The sequence below is a fragment of the Ranitomeya variabilis genome, chromosome 1 (genome assembly GCF_051348905.1).
Source record: "Ranitomeya variabilis isolate aRanVar5 chromosome 1, aRanVar5.hap1, whole genome shotgun sequence".
Taxonomy (NCBI): domain Eukaryota; kingdom Metazoa; phylum Chordata; class Amphibia; order Anura; family Dendrobatidae; genus Ranitomeya; species Ranitomeya variabilis.
Window position 1 is genome coordinate 662,614,815 of NC_135232.1, and position 16,715 is coordinate 662,631,529.

Here is a 16,715-nt window from a genome sequence, read left to right on the forward strand (position 1 = left end):
CATTATTTGGTGAATGTCACCTCTGAATACATTAACATCTCTTGTTTGCTGTTTCATTACAAGCCATTCTCTAACTAAAGCAATTATTACTAGCAGTTATTCTCCATATTTTGTCAGATAAAGGCCAGCTGGGCTTTTCTGTTTTATTCTGATGCCTGTCTGAAAGGTGAGTGGGGAATATTTAACCGGCAGGAACACATTGTTCAGACAACCATCAGACGAGTTTAAAGATCCAGTTATGATAATTTTTTTTGTAATGAAGATTTTCAGGTTAGGCAAAATAATAATCATAGTGTAGAGTGAACACTAAGAACAAAGAACTGTTTATAACGCATTTTCATTTAACACTTTTAGCATAGGTCATTTTCTATGGGTAAACTGAGAAAAATAAATACGGTAATTAGGAAAATGGATTGTTGCAAAATATATCCAAACTAAAGCAGAAAGACCTTATTAGCTATAATTGGACCTGGTTTCTGTTTTCTGTTCCTTGTTGAATAGAGCAAAAAGCTCTTCATACTGCGTTTTTTGTTGCATTAAAAATACGGACACAAAATTGAAACCTGATGGACCTCATTGTCAATATCAATTTTAAAATGGCTCCCGCAGCACCATCCCTGGGCTCTATACCCCGCATTTAAGATCTTGTTAACCAAGTAGGCTTTAAATATTTGGAGGCTTATTTTAGACGGTAACAGTTGATGGACCTAGGTCTTTTTTCAACCTATGTAACTATGACTGCATTTCCTATGTTTACAGAATGATTAGTAACAGATTGTTTGGTGCACTTAGATTGCCACCATTATCGACAGCGCTTGCTCTCTTTACACATGATGATATGCTGCCAAGAACGATGATTTTTAAGTCTACTCAAAATAATTTCACCCTAGGATCGTTTCTTCCACATTCATCGGGTGATTGGCAACCTCTTTACACTGCCAGATTATCTGAAAATATACGTTCCTAGGAACAACTGTTCACGATAATTGGCCAGTGTAAATCCAGCTTAATGCTTATCTACAGTTTGCTCATTATTTAAAAATCGTAACTTGAGGTGCTAGATTGAGCTCTTTTTTGATATGATTTTTCATTTTAATTATATTATTTTTTGTTGTTGTTTAGTGCATTTCTTGTAAAATATTTCCAATATTTTTTATTAAAATTCCCATTAACTATGCCCTGAAAAATTATACTTACAGTTCACAAAGACTGCAAAACGCAAGAACGACAGGTAGCGCTCGCCCTCAATGGGATTCCATCCAATATCTGGATATCCTTTGGATATTAACATTGGACAGCTCTGTAGCCCACAACCTGCCAAGTATGTCACAACCTGTGGAAAAGCAGACAAGTCTCTAAAGTGACGGTCCAACAAGTTAGAATAGCAGCCCTGAGAGGACACAACTGAATGACAGAAACACTCTCTAGTTGTTTTCTGTCTAAATGGTTTTCCTTTGTTCGCATGTCTGGATCAACTTAAGCTGCTGACAGCTTTAAAAATGAGAGTGCTTTTTAACTTAGTGGAGGCTTTAGAGGGAAGTGTGTTCAGATGTCTGATAGACCTGTCAGAAACCAACCAACAGTGCGCCATCCTTCAATCCCAGAGGCTTAATGCTTCAAAATATTTGCTGATTTTGTATGGCAGAGCTGCAGCCATTCTATAAACATTTATACTTAAAGAAGTTTCCAGTCTTTTTATACTTAATTCTTAAAGGCATTGACTGGTACATTAATAATGATGACATATCTTTAGGTGTAGGTCATCAATACCAGATCGGTGGGAGTGCGAAACTCAGCTTATCAATTGTTCTGGGTGCTAGTGGTGGCTGGATGTGCTTAGCTGCAGAAAAGAAATGCACAATTCCATGAACTGCATAGTAGACACAGCAGGGCACTGCAGGTATACCCCAGTTCATTTGAATCGCAGTACCCTGGACTCACACCCCACCAATCTCATATTGATGACCCATTTTAAAGGCAGGTGCAGACAACAGTGTGTTCTCTCATGCAAGAGAATCGGGTCTATTATGCAAATCATAATCTTATTAAACACTCATCAGGCTTTGATCAGAGTGGAATAAGGGTATGTGTCCACGGGCCGTATTACATCCGGAATAGCTGTGGATTGAACACTGTGTAGAGCCACAGCATTCAACCCGCAGCGTCCAGATGTTACAGCATAGTGGAGGGGATTTTATGAAATCCCGTCTCCACTATGCGTGCTAACACGCACCTGGCGGCCCTGCGTTTCCAGACATGCGGCGCGTCTTTTAAAATCGCAGCATGTCCGTTTACCTTGCGGCGACGCTGCGCCGCCGCAAGGTAAAATACAGGGCCCTATGTGTGGGGTGCAATGATTCCGGATGTGTGCAATGAACACATCCGGAATCATCGCGTCTACAGTAGGGGGCGGAGCTTTGGGCGGAGTGGGTTTTCCGCACCCTCCAAAGCGCCGCCCATCCTGAACGTGGACACGCACCCTTATAGTGTGAACCGATTCTCATGGATAAGGAGAAGATGGAGAAAAAAAAAGGCTCCATCTTCTCCATTCTGTCAGCCTGTGGAAATTGGAATGCACTCACATGACATCCAAGAGCAGTCTAATTGTTTCCACTGACTTATTGACTTGGATAAAACTCAGACATGCAGAAATTTTTTTTTCCACAGATCGTCTTGGTCCGAGGAAAAAATCTGACACGTGCACAGACTAACATTGGGAGTGCGATCCAATGTTTTTTCACATCAAACTCAGACCAAAAATGCAGCCAAGTACATAGACCACCAATATAAAAGTACCAGACAATCCCTTTAATCACATTAGTAGCTGAAGGACAGCATGGTGGCTCAGTGGTTAGCAGTGTTGCCTTGCAAGCCTAGATTCAAAATCTACAAAGGGCGACATCTGCATGGAGTGCTTGTGTTTGCTTGGGTTTCACTGCAGAATATGTTGAATTTTACAACTTTCTAATACATTTTGTAATAAATGTCAATATATTTCTGTTTGTCAGTGCAGGTCATAAGGACTGATAGAAATAACTTAGCGCTGAATCCACTGTTGTGTTGGGGTTTTTTTTCTGTGATTTTATTTGAAAACTTGTGTCAAAAAATGTGTATGCAATCTTATGGATTGTGATTTCTGGACATAATAAGAGATAAAATATGCACATCTTCATCATATTTTATTTTTCTAACCAACTATTTCCTCTATTTCTGACACACCTCCCCTTACTAAAAGAAGATCACTCCCTTTGTATGTGCTATCTGCATTTCACCATTAAGTGATCTGTTGTTATTAGGATGTGTGCAATTTTCACTTATCTGAGCTATTATGCTTTCTGACAGAATAATGGCTCATCAATTCTGTGGCTCATCAATTCTGCAATCCTTCACACTTAATTACCTTCTCCAGATCTGGTTCTTGCAAAGCCAAAGCCAGTTCGTTGTTATCCATCACAGATGCAGCAGCGACATCTAGAGGTGTAGATCCTCTCATGGAGGGAGATGCTGTAAAGAGAGAAATGTAGTCATGTCTTAAGGCCCCGTCACACTTAGCGACGCTAAAGCGATCCCGACAACGATACGACCTGTCAGGGATCGTTGCTGCGTCGCTATGTGGTCGCTGGTGAGATGTCAAACAGTGAGATCTTCCCAACGACGCAGCAGCGATGCGGCGACCTGTAGCGACCTGTACAACGATGTCGTTGGTCGTTGTGACCCTGTCACATGGCAGCTATTATGACGATTCAGACCTCGATGAGAGACGTCCTGTGTGACGTTGTAGTCAACGAGGTCGTTGGTAAGGTGTCAAACACAGCGATGTGTGCTACCCAGCGGGACCTCAACGATCAAAAAAAGGTCCAGGCCATTCCGACACGACCAGCGATCTCACAGCAGGGGCCTGGTCGCTGCTACGTGTCAAACATAGCGAGATCGCTACTGAGGTCGCTGTTGCATCACAAAACTTGTGACTCAGTAGCGATCTCGCTAGCGACCTCGCTTAGTGTGACGGGGGCTTTATCCATACACCAATGTAAAATACACACAGAAAGTAGTAGAGTTTCTAGTTGTTACGTAAATAAATCTTGAAACCCTAATAAAACGACTAAACAGTAAAATATAAAACCCCCCCAAAAACTTTAATCCCCATAACATACCAGGTAGTGGAATTTGTTTATTTATTTTGTTATTTATGCATAACTGCATTATGAGATTCATATCTTGTCAGTAACTTTGGGGTACATATAACTTATTGGTTAAAATCTATTACTTTTTGGTAGATAGAAAAATACACTATTTTACAATTGTAAAAGTATATGCCAGAAAACTGGCGTAAAAGGCTTTGAAAATTTTTGTATAACACGTAACTTTGTGACTTTTAGCGTTTACAGTTTGAAGCAGCTCCACCAAAATGGGCAAAGTTGAGGAGTCAGGGAGGGGCTGGGTATAGCTATGCCCGGCCATAAAATTCAGGAAAATCTATGCTGTTTTTTATGCCTTTTGAATCAAGCTTATAAAATTCCCAGCTACGCTTTGTCTCCAGGCTGACTCCAACTACCCAATATGTCAAATTGAAGATGTGATTCTTACACACACACAACTCACAAAAAGTTAGGGATATTTGGCTTTCAGGATGGACCTAAAATGCACTCTAACTTTTTGTGGTGAACTTTATGTGACCTTATTTAAACTTTTGAATGTATATGTCCAGCCGTTCAATGTTTCAGTACTTTTTGCACAACTTGCTGTTCTTAAGAGGGGCTTAATGGCAACAGGTGTTTGATCCATGAATTGTCCAATAAGGCTGCTGTCACACTAGCAGTATTTGGTCAGTATTTTACATCAGTATTTGTAAGCCAAAACCAGGAGTGGGTGATAAATACAGAAGTGGTGATATGTTTCTATTATACTTTTCCTCTAATTGTTCCACTCCTGGTTTTGGCTTACAAATACTGATGTAAAATACTGACCAAATACTGCTAGTGTGACGGCAGCCTAAATCTCAGGATTCAATTAGAATTGGTACACAGTCCATCACATCATGTTGTTCACATTTTAACATCATGAGATGACACTTGATCAACAGTACCTCACCATTGTGAGGTTAACCGTCACCCACCTTAAACCATTTGCATGTAATTTGCAGCTGCTGTTCTGTTTCAATAGTAATGTACATGGCCATTGAGAACATTGTTGCCTGGAGTACTAACCACCGGCCTCAAGAAGCTACTGTTTCTCCTCTAACTACTCTATGACTCAGGTAGAACCTTGCGTGCAGAAAATTTATTGGCAGAGACTTGTGCTATGTTAAATGGACTCTTCTGCTGGTTTGAACTGCATTTTGGACAGAACAAGATGGAACCCCAGGCTTGGGTGGGGTGGGGGTTGGTGCAAGTATTTAACAGGAAGTGCATCCCCAGAAGGGGTTTGTTCAGTGGTCATCTTATGAGAGGAAAGTGATAGCAGAAAGGAGGAGGACATGTTGCATCTCCATCTAGCACCATCTGCGGACCCGTGTGTCCCAGAGGGACTAAAACCACACCAGGTAGTAGAGGATACCACTGGCAGGGGAGAAGATTGAAGTGATAACGTCCACAGGAAGGAACGGAGTTGAACTTCCAGGTATTCGATATAAGAGACTCATCCAGAGGGCCCTCCAGCAAGTCAGCTGTGGTACCACGCACCGGTTAGAGACTCGCCATCCCTTGGTCACACAGCCGTCATCCAGGTGGACACTCTGCAGTGGCATAGCGACCAGACACAGGTCAGCAAATCCTGAGCTCAGGCCCATCACAGGGATTACAGAGGAAGTATGCATGTACACACAGTTAGTTTGGTGCCAGCTTCAGTCAGGCAGACATAGGCACTTGAAGGCATCAGTGCCCAGCAGACTCAGCTTTCTGATCCACTAGTGTCTTATTTTAGAGACTACAGCATTAAAGCGGAATCTACCAAAGTATACAGGCAGGAGTGTTCTGAGGAGGGGCCCATTGCACTCATAGGGTCCTAAAAGTGAACACAATGATGTATAATTCAATAACAGAGTTCTAACTAGTGGGTTTAGAGTCGTTTTGTTAAGTTTGTGAACTGCATCACCAATAGGCCACCCCTGACATTAATTTGATTGTTCCAGGTAAATGCTGGGTAACCATACTAGGCGGGTGCACGACTAGGCAAATTATAGCATCGTAGTCAACATTTCCGGTCCTACTGATTGATGCAACACATTGGTCCCGGTCGGTCCTGAATGGGTGTGTGTGAATTATCTTGTTTCATTGTGTTGGTTGCCAGAAACTCACTCTGAGTTTAACAGTAATAGTTTGCTTGGCAAGTTTGGCATATACTGCTTTCCTTGTCCACTGCTTCGCTGTATTCTGAGGAGCCCTCCCTAGTCCACGGCTTACAGTGTCATCAGCAGGTTGCAACAGAGATACAGAAAGAGTCACAGAAAGGCAGCTAAGTGGATGTCTTTTGGCCACATCCCACACTGATATCGCTTCATTGTGAACCAGATGATGCATGTCACACAATTTCAGGCATATTTAAGGGAGGTGAGAGGCACCCAAGTGTCACATCAGACCACATCATCATCTTGCATGGGTCAGGGAGCATCTAAGCTGCATGAGGTACCAGTGGGCCTTAGTGCTGTTCACTGATTAAAGTCAATTCACGCTCAGCAGAAATTATGCCTGCCAACGATGTTTGAGCAGATGTGTCTAGCCAATACAGAACTGCCCTACACTTTGTGAATGGTTACAGTAACAAGCCCCTACTACTTGAATAACATCATTAATTCAGTCATTGTGCCAGTGAAAAACCACACAGCCCTAATTTCATCTTCATGGATGACAATGCTCCAGCTCATTGTGGTTGCATTAGGGAGATGCTGGAGCCTGGTGTACCTGAAATCGAGTGGCCTGCACTTTCTCCAGGCCTGAATCCCATAGAAAACCTTTGGGATCATCTGGGTTACCATGTAGAGGCTCGTAACTATGAACCCCAGAACTTCAATGATCTGAGGGTCGCCTTTCAGGAAGAGTGGGATACCATGCCTCAGCAGACCATAACTCGACTTGTGAACAGCATGAGATATGTTGTTGTCAAGCTGTAATTGATGCTCAAAGCCACATGACAAGTTATTGAAACATTGACATTTTTTGTTGGGCTATACCCACCACTGTTGTTGGCTTTTGTTTCAATAAATTGTTTGAAATGAGGAAATCACTATTGCATACTTCTACTCATACACCCTACTTTCATGATAAAATATCACTGTTGAATGAAGTTTTTACATTTTCCATAAATTTCTCCAGAAAGCTAACTATCCCTAACTTTTTCTGAGTAGTGAATGTTCTGGTAGTGTGTATATCTGGGACCTTTTTGGAAAAGGTATATTGGATCTATATCTCAGACCATCCTATATTGTGCTTGTTGGTAAAGAATGTAGCAGTGGGTAAGACTCTTATAGGACCAATCTAGGAAACTGATAGATGGGGTTCGTATCCAACTGGCTTCCTCAACCGTAACTGAATACATTGCTAGATTGCACATTACGTTGTAAAGGGGACCACATCATTAGACACAAACTTTTAACGCCTCCTTCAGATGTTCAGGATTTTTCTTGCACATAAAAATATAGAAGGTTCTTCATCATTGTCTTTGATCAGATTTTTACCACTGTGTGGCTCGTGTGACAGTCTTTACTGTCCATGTTTCATCAGTGATTTTCTCATATGAAAAAAAAACAAAACTTGCAAAGCTTTTACTAATAACTACAATGTTAAAAACGGATGGTACACATATAGCAATATGTGCTGTTCATGATTTTTCAACGACCCATAGTCTTTTATCTGATCGAAAACAGAGATGCGTCTCCTTGACATTTTTGTGGAGATACGGTCTGCAGAAAAATACAGACATGCAAAATACACCAAAGACTTTAATGGTTATCTGTGCTATCCCTGTAAATCACAAATAAAACATGTACATATGAATTAGGCCTAAATCTTAGAAAAAATGTAGGGTCGATGGGTCCATACTCCTGGGTTCCTATCAAGTCATCAGCAAATAACCTCATTCAGTTTTCTTGCCAATCTGAGTTGATGATTAACCATGGGTTATATTATTGCATAAATAGTAATTTATAAAGTGTTCTTTTCAAATTGGACCTCAGATTGCAAAAAATGTGTACTGTACTTGAGCTCGACTTACTACTATCTGTGTGTTTATAATTTATATCTATTTGCTTTGTAATGAAGCAGCTCACACTATAAGCAGATAAGGGATTTCACCAATTTCCTGTAGAAATGACTCCATGCATGCCAGTTTTTTGCAAATACTAACCTAGTCCAACACTGCTGTTTTCCAATAAGTAGCCGAGATGCTCAAACATGGCTTTTTGATTTTGTCGACTGATTCTGCAGAAATAGCAAAGGAACCTACAGCAACTTGCCACCATCTTTGGGAACGCAATCTGCTGTAATAATATAGAAAACAAAAATATTTAATCTGTTTTATCAGGTTTTCAGACATCTTAGAAAATGTGTACACACACACACAACGACTGACCTACCTGAGATTTGTCTCCTCCGAGGACATTGACCATGACTTCCATAACAGTTTCATGCATCCCTAGAACTCGCATCAGGTTCGGATGCTGATAGAAAACTTTGTTGTTCATGATATCACTAAAAGGAATAGAAATGCTTAGAACATACAATCAGAGCCCTTACATCGCTATCAAAATCGGGGAATGAAGCTTGCATTATTGAGAGCTTTATGGAAAAACTTTTTTTTTACTGTTTACTAAGGACGTTTTTTGCTTAATCAACAGTGTTTCAAAATGTTGCTATGATTCATTTTAATATGTGTTTATAGTTGTGAAGCTCTTTTTTTTAATGATGCAGAGCTTCAGATTAGTAACATAACACAATGGGAAACAAGCATACTGACAGGCACCACTAGAGGAAGCATAAGAGTTTATGCCTAATATAATGAACTAAGTAATAAAATAGTACGCAGGGAGCTTCCCCCAGTGGCAGCTGCAGACGGGATGTATGTCATCCATTAACGGAAATCTGTCAGTAGGATCAACCCTCCTAAGCTGTCTATATGGGTATATAAGTTATAAAAAAGTTGATTAAAATGATACCTTGATATCGGAAATCCGATGTCTTATTCTAGAGAAATCCACATTTTTCTTAATGTGCATGTGAGCTGTTAAAATCTATAGGCCAGACATAGATCTCCCAGAAAATCTGACTCCAGAGATTATATTAAATGAAAGGAGGCGTTACCAGTGAGAGACGTGTAGATGAGGACAGCAGCCTGTCAGTCATTACATGTCTCACACTGGTAGCACACCTTTCATCTATAATCAGCTCTGGAGGCAAATTCGTAGGAAGATATAGACCTTAACAGATCATTTACATAATAAGAAATAAAATGTGGATTTCTCTGGGATAAGACATCAGATTGCAGATATCAAGGCATCATTTTATTCAAATTTCTATGACCTGCCTGCCCATGTAGACAGCTTAGGAGGGTTGGTCGTACTGATAGGTTCCCTTTAAAGAGGTATAGTAAAGTTTGGAAGTTATCACCTATCCTTTGGCTAGGGATTAACATACTGATCGCTGGGGTCTGACTACCAGGACCCATACTGATGCTGAGATTCCCTGCATTAAAGGAGAGGTAGTCTATCATGAGCAATGCCACTTCATTTATTGTTAATTGAACAGCCGGAGATGGTAGAAAACTGTGCTTGGCTGGTCTTTATCACTTACATGAGAATTCTCATGAGGCTCCTCAGAGTCTCAGTTTTCAGGATTGGTGGGAGTTCCAGTGGTCAGATTACCAGTGATTGGGAAGTTATTACATATCTCATGGATAGGGGCTAACTTCCAAAATTGAGAATACCCCTTTAAATCTATGTCCATGCAGGGAATGTCAACATGTGTTTTAGGCTAGTTTCACATTTGCGTTTAAAAACGCAGCGTTTAAAACGCAAACGCAGGTGGTGAAAAAAACGCATGTAAATGCGTGCAAACGCTGCGTTTTTTAGACGCATGCGTTTTCTCATGCGGTAAAAAAAAGCGGCGTTTTGACGCGTTTACATGCATTTTTTCATGCGTTTGCGTTTTTGAAACGCATGCTGAGAAGTGTGTGACAGCTGCCAATCATCAAAATCATCTAGAAAACCCACTATAAATAGAAATAGCTAGGGTTGGGGTTAGGGTTAGAGTTAGGATCCCTAGGGTTAGGGTTAGGGGTAGGGTTTGGATCCCTTTATCACCTTGATGGTGGGGGGTGGCTTATCAGTGTGTATTCTTGTTTTTTGGGTTAGGGTTAGGGTTAGTGTTGTGGATTCTGTTTTTGGGCTCCCTCTGGTGGTTACGGCTGGTACTGGGTGACTTTGGTGGGTTGCGGTCTCTGGTTTCCACCTGTCCATCAGAGGCTGGGTGTTTCCTATTTAACCTGGCTTTCCTGTCATTCCCTTGCCGGCTATCAATGTACTCAGATGTGCTCAGTTTGGTTCCTGACTACCTGCTCCCAGATCTCTCAGGATAAGCTAAGTTTTGTTTTTCAGTTGTTTGGTTTTTTGTCCAGCTTGCTAATTATGACTCTATGCTAGCTGGTAGCTCTAGTGGGCTGAGGTTCTCCCCATGTGCCATGAGTTGGCACATGGGTTCTTGTAATCTCAGGATGGTTTTTGATTAGGGTTTTTTGCTGACCGCTCAGACCCCTTTTGTATCATTCTGCTTTCTAGTTATAGCGGGCCTCATTTTGCTAAATCTATTTTCATCTTTATGTGCGTGCCTTCCTCTCATTTCACCGTCAATACATGTGGGGGGCAACTATACCTTTTGGGGTTCATTCCTCTGGAGGCAAGCTAGGTCTTTATTTCCTCTGCAGTGCTAGTTAGCTCTTAGGCTGGCGCGTGGCGTCTAGAATCAACGTAGGCACGCTCCCTGGCTATTTCTAGTTGTGTTTGTCAGGAGTAGGGCAGCGGTCAGCCCAGGTTTCATCACCCTAGAGCTCGTCCGTTATTTATGTTATTTTGCTTGTCCAGTGCGATCCCCAGCCATTGGGATCCATGACAGTATAGCCGGCCCACAAAGTGTTAATTGTTTGGGCTGAAGCAGGAGAAAAAGAAGTGTTTAAGGGAAAATTTTTTTTTTTTTTTTTTTTCCCCTCAGAGTTTTGCTGCCTAGCCCTTAATTGCTGTCTAGCTGCTTCTTACCTCCTCTTAACCCTTGAATGGCTCTGACCTTAGCTGTTTAACATGGATGTCCAGAGTTTGGCTTCCAGCCTGAGTAATCTTGCTGCAAAAGTTCAAAACATACAGGATTTTGTCTGAACCTAGAATTCCTATTCCAGAGTTTTTTTCTGGAGATAGATCTACCTTCCTGAATTTCAGGAACAATTGCAAATTGTTTCTTTCTTTGAAATCTCGCTCCTCTGGAGACCCTGCTCAGCAGGTTAAGATTGTAATATCTTTCCTGCGGGGCGACCCTCAGAATTGGGCATTTGCATTGGCACCAGGGGATCCTGCATTGCTCAGTGTGGATGCGTTTTTTCTGGCACTGGGATTGCTCTATGAGGAACCTAACCTGGAGATTCAGGCTGAAAAGGCTTTATTAGCCCTCTCTCAGGGGCATGATGAAGCGGAAGTATATTGTCAAAAATTTCGGAAATGGTCGGTGCTTACTCAGTGGAATGAGTGCGCCCTGGCTGCAAACTTCAGAGATGGTCTTTCTGAGGCCATTAAGGATATTATGGTGGGGTTCCCTGCGCCTACAGGTCTGAATGAGTCTATGGCTATGGCCATTCAGATTGATCGGCGTTTACGGGAGCGCAAACCTGTGCACCAGTTGGCGGTGTCTTCTGAACAGGCACCTGAGACTATGCAATGTGATAGAATTCAGTCCAGAAGTGAACGGCAAAATTATAGGCGGAAAAATGGATTGTGTTTTTATTGTGGTGATTCAGCTCATGTTATATCAGCATGCTCTAAACGCACAAAAAAAGGTTGATAAATCTTTTGCCATTAGTACTCTGCAGTCTAAGTTCATTTTGTCTGTAACTCTGATTTGTTCACTGTCTTCCATTTCCGTCGTTGCCTATGTGGATTCGGGCGCTGCCCTGAGTCTTATGGATTGGTCATTTGCCAAACGCTGCGGTATTAGTCTGGAGCCTCTGGAAGTTCCTATTCCTTTGAAGGGAATTGACTCTACACCATTGGCTATGAATAAACCGCAGTACTGGACACAAGTGACCATGCACATGACTCCCGTTCATCAGGAGGTGATTCGCTTCCTTGTACTGTATAATTTACATGATGTACTAGTGCTTGGTCTGCCATGGTTACAAACTCATAATCCTGTCCTGGATTGGAAAACAATGTCTGTGTTAAGCTGGGGATGTCAGGGGGTTCATGATGATGCACCTCTGATTTCAATAGCTTCATCTACTCCTTCTGAGGTCCCTGCGTTTTTGTCTGACTATCGGGATGTTTTTGAGGAGCCTAAGCTCAATTCGCTCCCTCCTCATAGGGATTGTGACTGTGCTATAGAATTAATTCCTGGCAGTAAGTTCCCTAAGGGTCGTTTATTTAATCTGTCAGTGCCAGAGCATACTGCTATGCGGAATTATATTAAGGAGTCCTTGGAAAAGGGACATATTCGTCCATCTTCGTCCCCTCTGGGAGCAGGTTTTTTTTTCGTGGCAAAAAAAGATGGTTCCCTGAGGCCTTTTATAGATTATCGCCTTCTGAATGAGATTACAGTCAAATATCAGTATCCATTGCCATTATTGACTGATTTGTTTGCTCGCATTAAGGGGGCTAGGTGGTTCACTAAGATAAATCTTCGCGGTGCGTATAATCTTGTGCGGATAAAACAGGGTGATGAGTGGAAAACCGCATTTAATACGCCTGAGGGCCATTTTGAGTATTTGGTAATGCCTTTTGGACTTTCTAATGCTCCTTCAGTCTTTCAGTCCTTTATGCACAATATTTTCCGTGAATATCTGGATAAGTTTATGATTGTGTATTTGGATGATATTTTGGTGTTTTCTGATGACTGGGAGTCTCATGTTCTACAGGTCAGGAAGGTGTTTCAAGTCCTGCGGGCCAATTCTCTGTTTGTGAAGGGCTCAAAATGTCTCTTCGGAGTCCAGAAAATTTCTTTTTTGGGGTACATTTTTTCTCCTTCTACTATTGAGATGGATCCCGTCAAGGTTCAGGCGATTTGTGACTGGACACAACCTACATCTGTTAAGAGTCTTCAGAAGTTCTTGGGTTTTGCTAATTTTTATCGTCGGTTCATTACTAATTTTTCCAGTGTTGTTAAACCTTTGACTGATTTGACTAAAAAGGGTGCTGATGTTGCTAATTGGTCTCCTACGGCTGTGGAGGCCTTTCAGGAACTTAAGCGCCGGTTTTCTTCTGCTCCTGTGTTATGTCAACCAGATGTTTCACTTCCTTTTCAGGTTGAGGTTGATGCTTCCGAGATTGGAGCGGGGGCGGTTTTGTCACAGAGAAGTTCCAATGGCTCGGTGATGAAGCCATGTGCGTTCTTTTCTAGAAAATTCTCGCCCGCCGAGCGCAATTATGATGTGGGTAATCGGGAGCTTTTGGCCATGAAGTGGGCATTTGAGGAGTGGCGTCATTGGCTTGAGGGTGCTAGACATCGTGTGGTGGTCTTGACTGATCACAAAAATCTGATTTACCTTGAGTCTGCCAGGCGTCTGAATCCTAGACAGGCTCGTTGGTCGTTGTTTTTTTCTCGTTTCAATTTTGTGGTTTCATACCTGCCAGGTTCAAAGAATGTGAAGGCAGATGCTCTTTCCAGGAGTTTTGTGCCTGACTCTCCTGGAGACTCTGGGCCTACTGGTATCCTTAGGGATGGGGTAATATTGTCCGCCGTCTCCCCAGACTTGCGACGTGCATTGCAGGAGTTTCAGGCGGATAAACCTGATCGTTGTCCACCAGAAAGACTGTTTGTTCCGGATGATTGGACCAGTAGAGTCATCTCCGAGGTCCATTCTTCTGTGTTGGCTGGTCATCCTGGAATATTTGGTACTAGAGACTTGGTGGCCAGGTCTTTTTGGTGGCCTTCCTTGTCAAGGGATGTGCGCACCTTTGTGCAGTCTTGTGAAGTGTGTGCTCGGGCTAAGCCTTGCTGTTCTCGGGCCAGTGGGTTGTTGTTATCCTTGCCTATCCCGAAGAGGCCTTGGACGCACATTTCCATGGATTTTATTTCAGATCTCCCTGTCTCACAGAAAATGTCCGTTATCTGGGTTGTGTGTGACCGCTTTTCTAAGATGGTTCATTTGGTACCCTTGCCTAAGTTGCCTTCCTCCTCTGAGTTGGTCCCTTTATTTTTTCAGAACGTGGTTCGTTTGCATGGGATTCCGGAGAATATCGTTTCTGACAGGGGATCCCAGTTTGTGTCTAGATTTTGGCGGACGTTTTGTGCTAAGATGGGCATTGATTTGTCTTTCTTGTCTGCATTCCATCCTCAGACGAATGGCCAGACGGAGCGAACTAATCAGACCTTGGAAACTTATTTAAGGTGTTTTGTTTCTGCTGATCAAGATGACTGGGTTGCCTTTTTGCCACTGGCCGAATTTGCCCTTAATAATCGGGCTAGTTCTGCTACTTTGGTCTCTCCTTTCTTTTGTAATTCGGGGTTTCATCCTCGTTTTTCCTCTGGTCAGGTGGAGCCTTTGGATTGTCCTGGAGTGGACGTGGTGGTGGACAGGCTACATCAGATTTGGAATCAGGTGGTGGACAATTTGAAGTTGTCTCAGGAGAAGACTCAGCAGTTTGCTAATCGCCGTCGCCGCGTGGGTCCCCGACTTCTTGTTGGGGACTTGGTGTGGTTGTCTTCTCGTTTTGTCCCTATGAAGGTCTCTTCTCCTAAGTTCAAGCCTCGGTTCATCGGTCCTTATAAGATCTTGGAGATTCTTAACCCTGTGTCTTTTCGTTTGGATCTCCCAGCATCGTTTGCTATTCATAATGTGTTCCATCGGTCGTTATTGCGGAGGTATGAGGTGCCCGTTGTTCCTTCGGTTGAGCCTCCTGCTCCGGTGCTGGTGGAGGGAGAATTGGAGTATGTTGTTGAGAAGATCTTGGATTCTCGTGTTTCCAGACGTAAACTCCAGTATTTGGTTAAGTGGAAGGGTTATGGTCAGGAGGATAGTTCCTGGGTGGTCGCCTCTGATGTTCATGCGACTGATTTGGTCCGCGCCTTCCATAGAGCTCATCCTGATCGCCCTGGGGGTTCTCGTGAGGGTTCGGTGACCCCTCCTCAAGGGGGGGTACTGTTGTGGATTCTGTTTTTGGGCTCCCTCTGGTGGTTACGGCTGGTACTGGGTGACTTTGGTGGGTTGCGGTCTCTGATTTCCACCTGTCCATCAGAGGCTGGGTGTTTCCTATTTAACCTGGCTTTCCTGTCATTCCCTTGCCGGCTATCAATGTACTCAGATGTGCTCAGTTTGGTTCCTGACTACCTGCTCCCAGATCTCTCAGGATAAGCTAAGTTTTGTTTTTCAGTTGTTTGGTTTTTTGTCCAGCTTGCTAATTATGACTCTATGCTAGCTGGTAGCTCTAGTGGGCTGAGGTTCTCCCCATGTGCCATGAGTTGGCACATGGGTGTAATCTCAGGATGGTTTTTGATTAGGGTTTTTTGCTGACCGCTCAGACCCCTTTTGTATCATTCTGCTTTCTAGTTATAGCGGGCCTCATTTTGCTAAATCTATTTTCATCTCTATGTGCGTGCCTTCCTCTCATTTCACCGTCAATACATGTGGGGGGCAACTATACCTTTTGGGGTTCATTCCTCTGGAGGCAAGCTAGGTCTTTATTTCCTCTGCAGTGCTAGTTAGCTCTTAGGCTGGCGCGTGGCGTCTAGAATCAACGTAGGCACGCTCCCTGGCTATTTCTAGTTGTGTTTGTCAGGAGTAGGGCAGCGGTCAGCCCAAGTTCCATCACCCTAGAGCTCGTCCGTTATTTATGTTATTTTGCTTGTCCAGTGCGATCCCCAGCCATTGGGATCCATGACAGGTTAGGATCCCTAGGGTTAAGGTTAGGGTTAGGATCCCTAGGGTTAGGGGTAGTGGTAGGGTTAGGGTTTGGATCCCTTTATCACCTTGATGGTGGGGGGTGGCTTATCAGTGTGTATTCTTGTTTTTTCTATTGAAACGCATGTGTTTAAAACGCAACTGCAGCGCCCCAGAGTCCTAGTCGTTGCAGTACTGATGCTCCGCCGCTAAGGGGGGCTATGGTACGTCTGATGGCACTGAAGGCGTTCATCTGACCAGGTATCACAGACACCAATACATTTCACAGTCTGGCCTCCAGGGGGAGCTAAGGGTTCTATGTATTAGGCCAGTCCTCACAATCTGGTAAAACTGGGGGTTAGGCAGGAAGTTAGATCAGAAAGCTGACTGGGTTGGAACCAGGCAACACCTTGTGGCAGAGGGTGTTGTAGGGGAAGATTCAGAGGGGTCCCTGTCAGGGGTGGGATCCTGACAGAGGCCTAGCAACCAGAAAGAACGTTACGGGACCGCGCCTGCATGATATAGCGGCGGTACCCTAAGAAAGGACAAGAAGCGAGGTTTATTGTGCTGAGTGAGAAACGAGATCAACGCAACAAGGAGAATACCAGTGGGAGTCGTGTTGTAAGACGAGGCAACATCCTACTGAGGCGCAT

The 16,715-nt window shown here is 43.2% G+C and overlaps 1 protein-coding gene across 11 annotated transcripts in view; it reads right to left on the reverse strand.

Moving 5' to 3' along the window:
* The window catches only part of RYR3 (ryanodine receptor 3), a 978,540-nt gene that overhangs the window by 427,175 nt on the left and 534,650 nt on the right, over positions 1-16,715 (reverse strand). For 8 of the 11 annotated variants that reach the window (XM_077263512.1, XM_077263503.1, XM_077263494.1 and 5 more), the window contains 4 exons: positions 8,570-8,684; positions 8,341-8,473; positions 3,401-3,504; positions 1,198-1,333 (listed from right to left, as the gene is read on the reverse strand). In XM_077263512.1, the coding sequence (XP_077119627.1) occupies positions 1,198-1,333; positions 3,401-3,504; positions 8,341-8,473; positions 8,570-8,684 (488 nt within the window). The remainder of the gene's footprint in view (positions 1-1,197; positions 1,334-3,400; positions 3,505-8,340; positions 8,474-8,569; positions 8,685-16,715) is intronic. The other 3 variants (XM_077263521.1, XM_077263484.1, XM_077263450.1) reach the window with 1 other exon arrangement.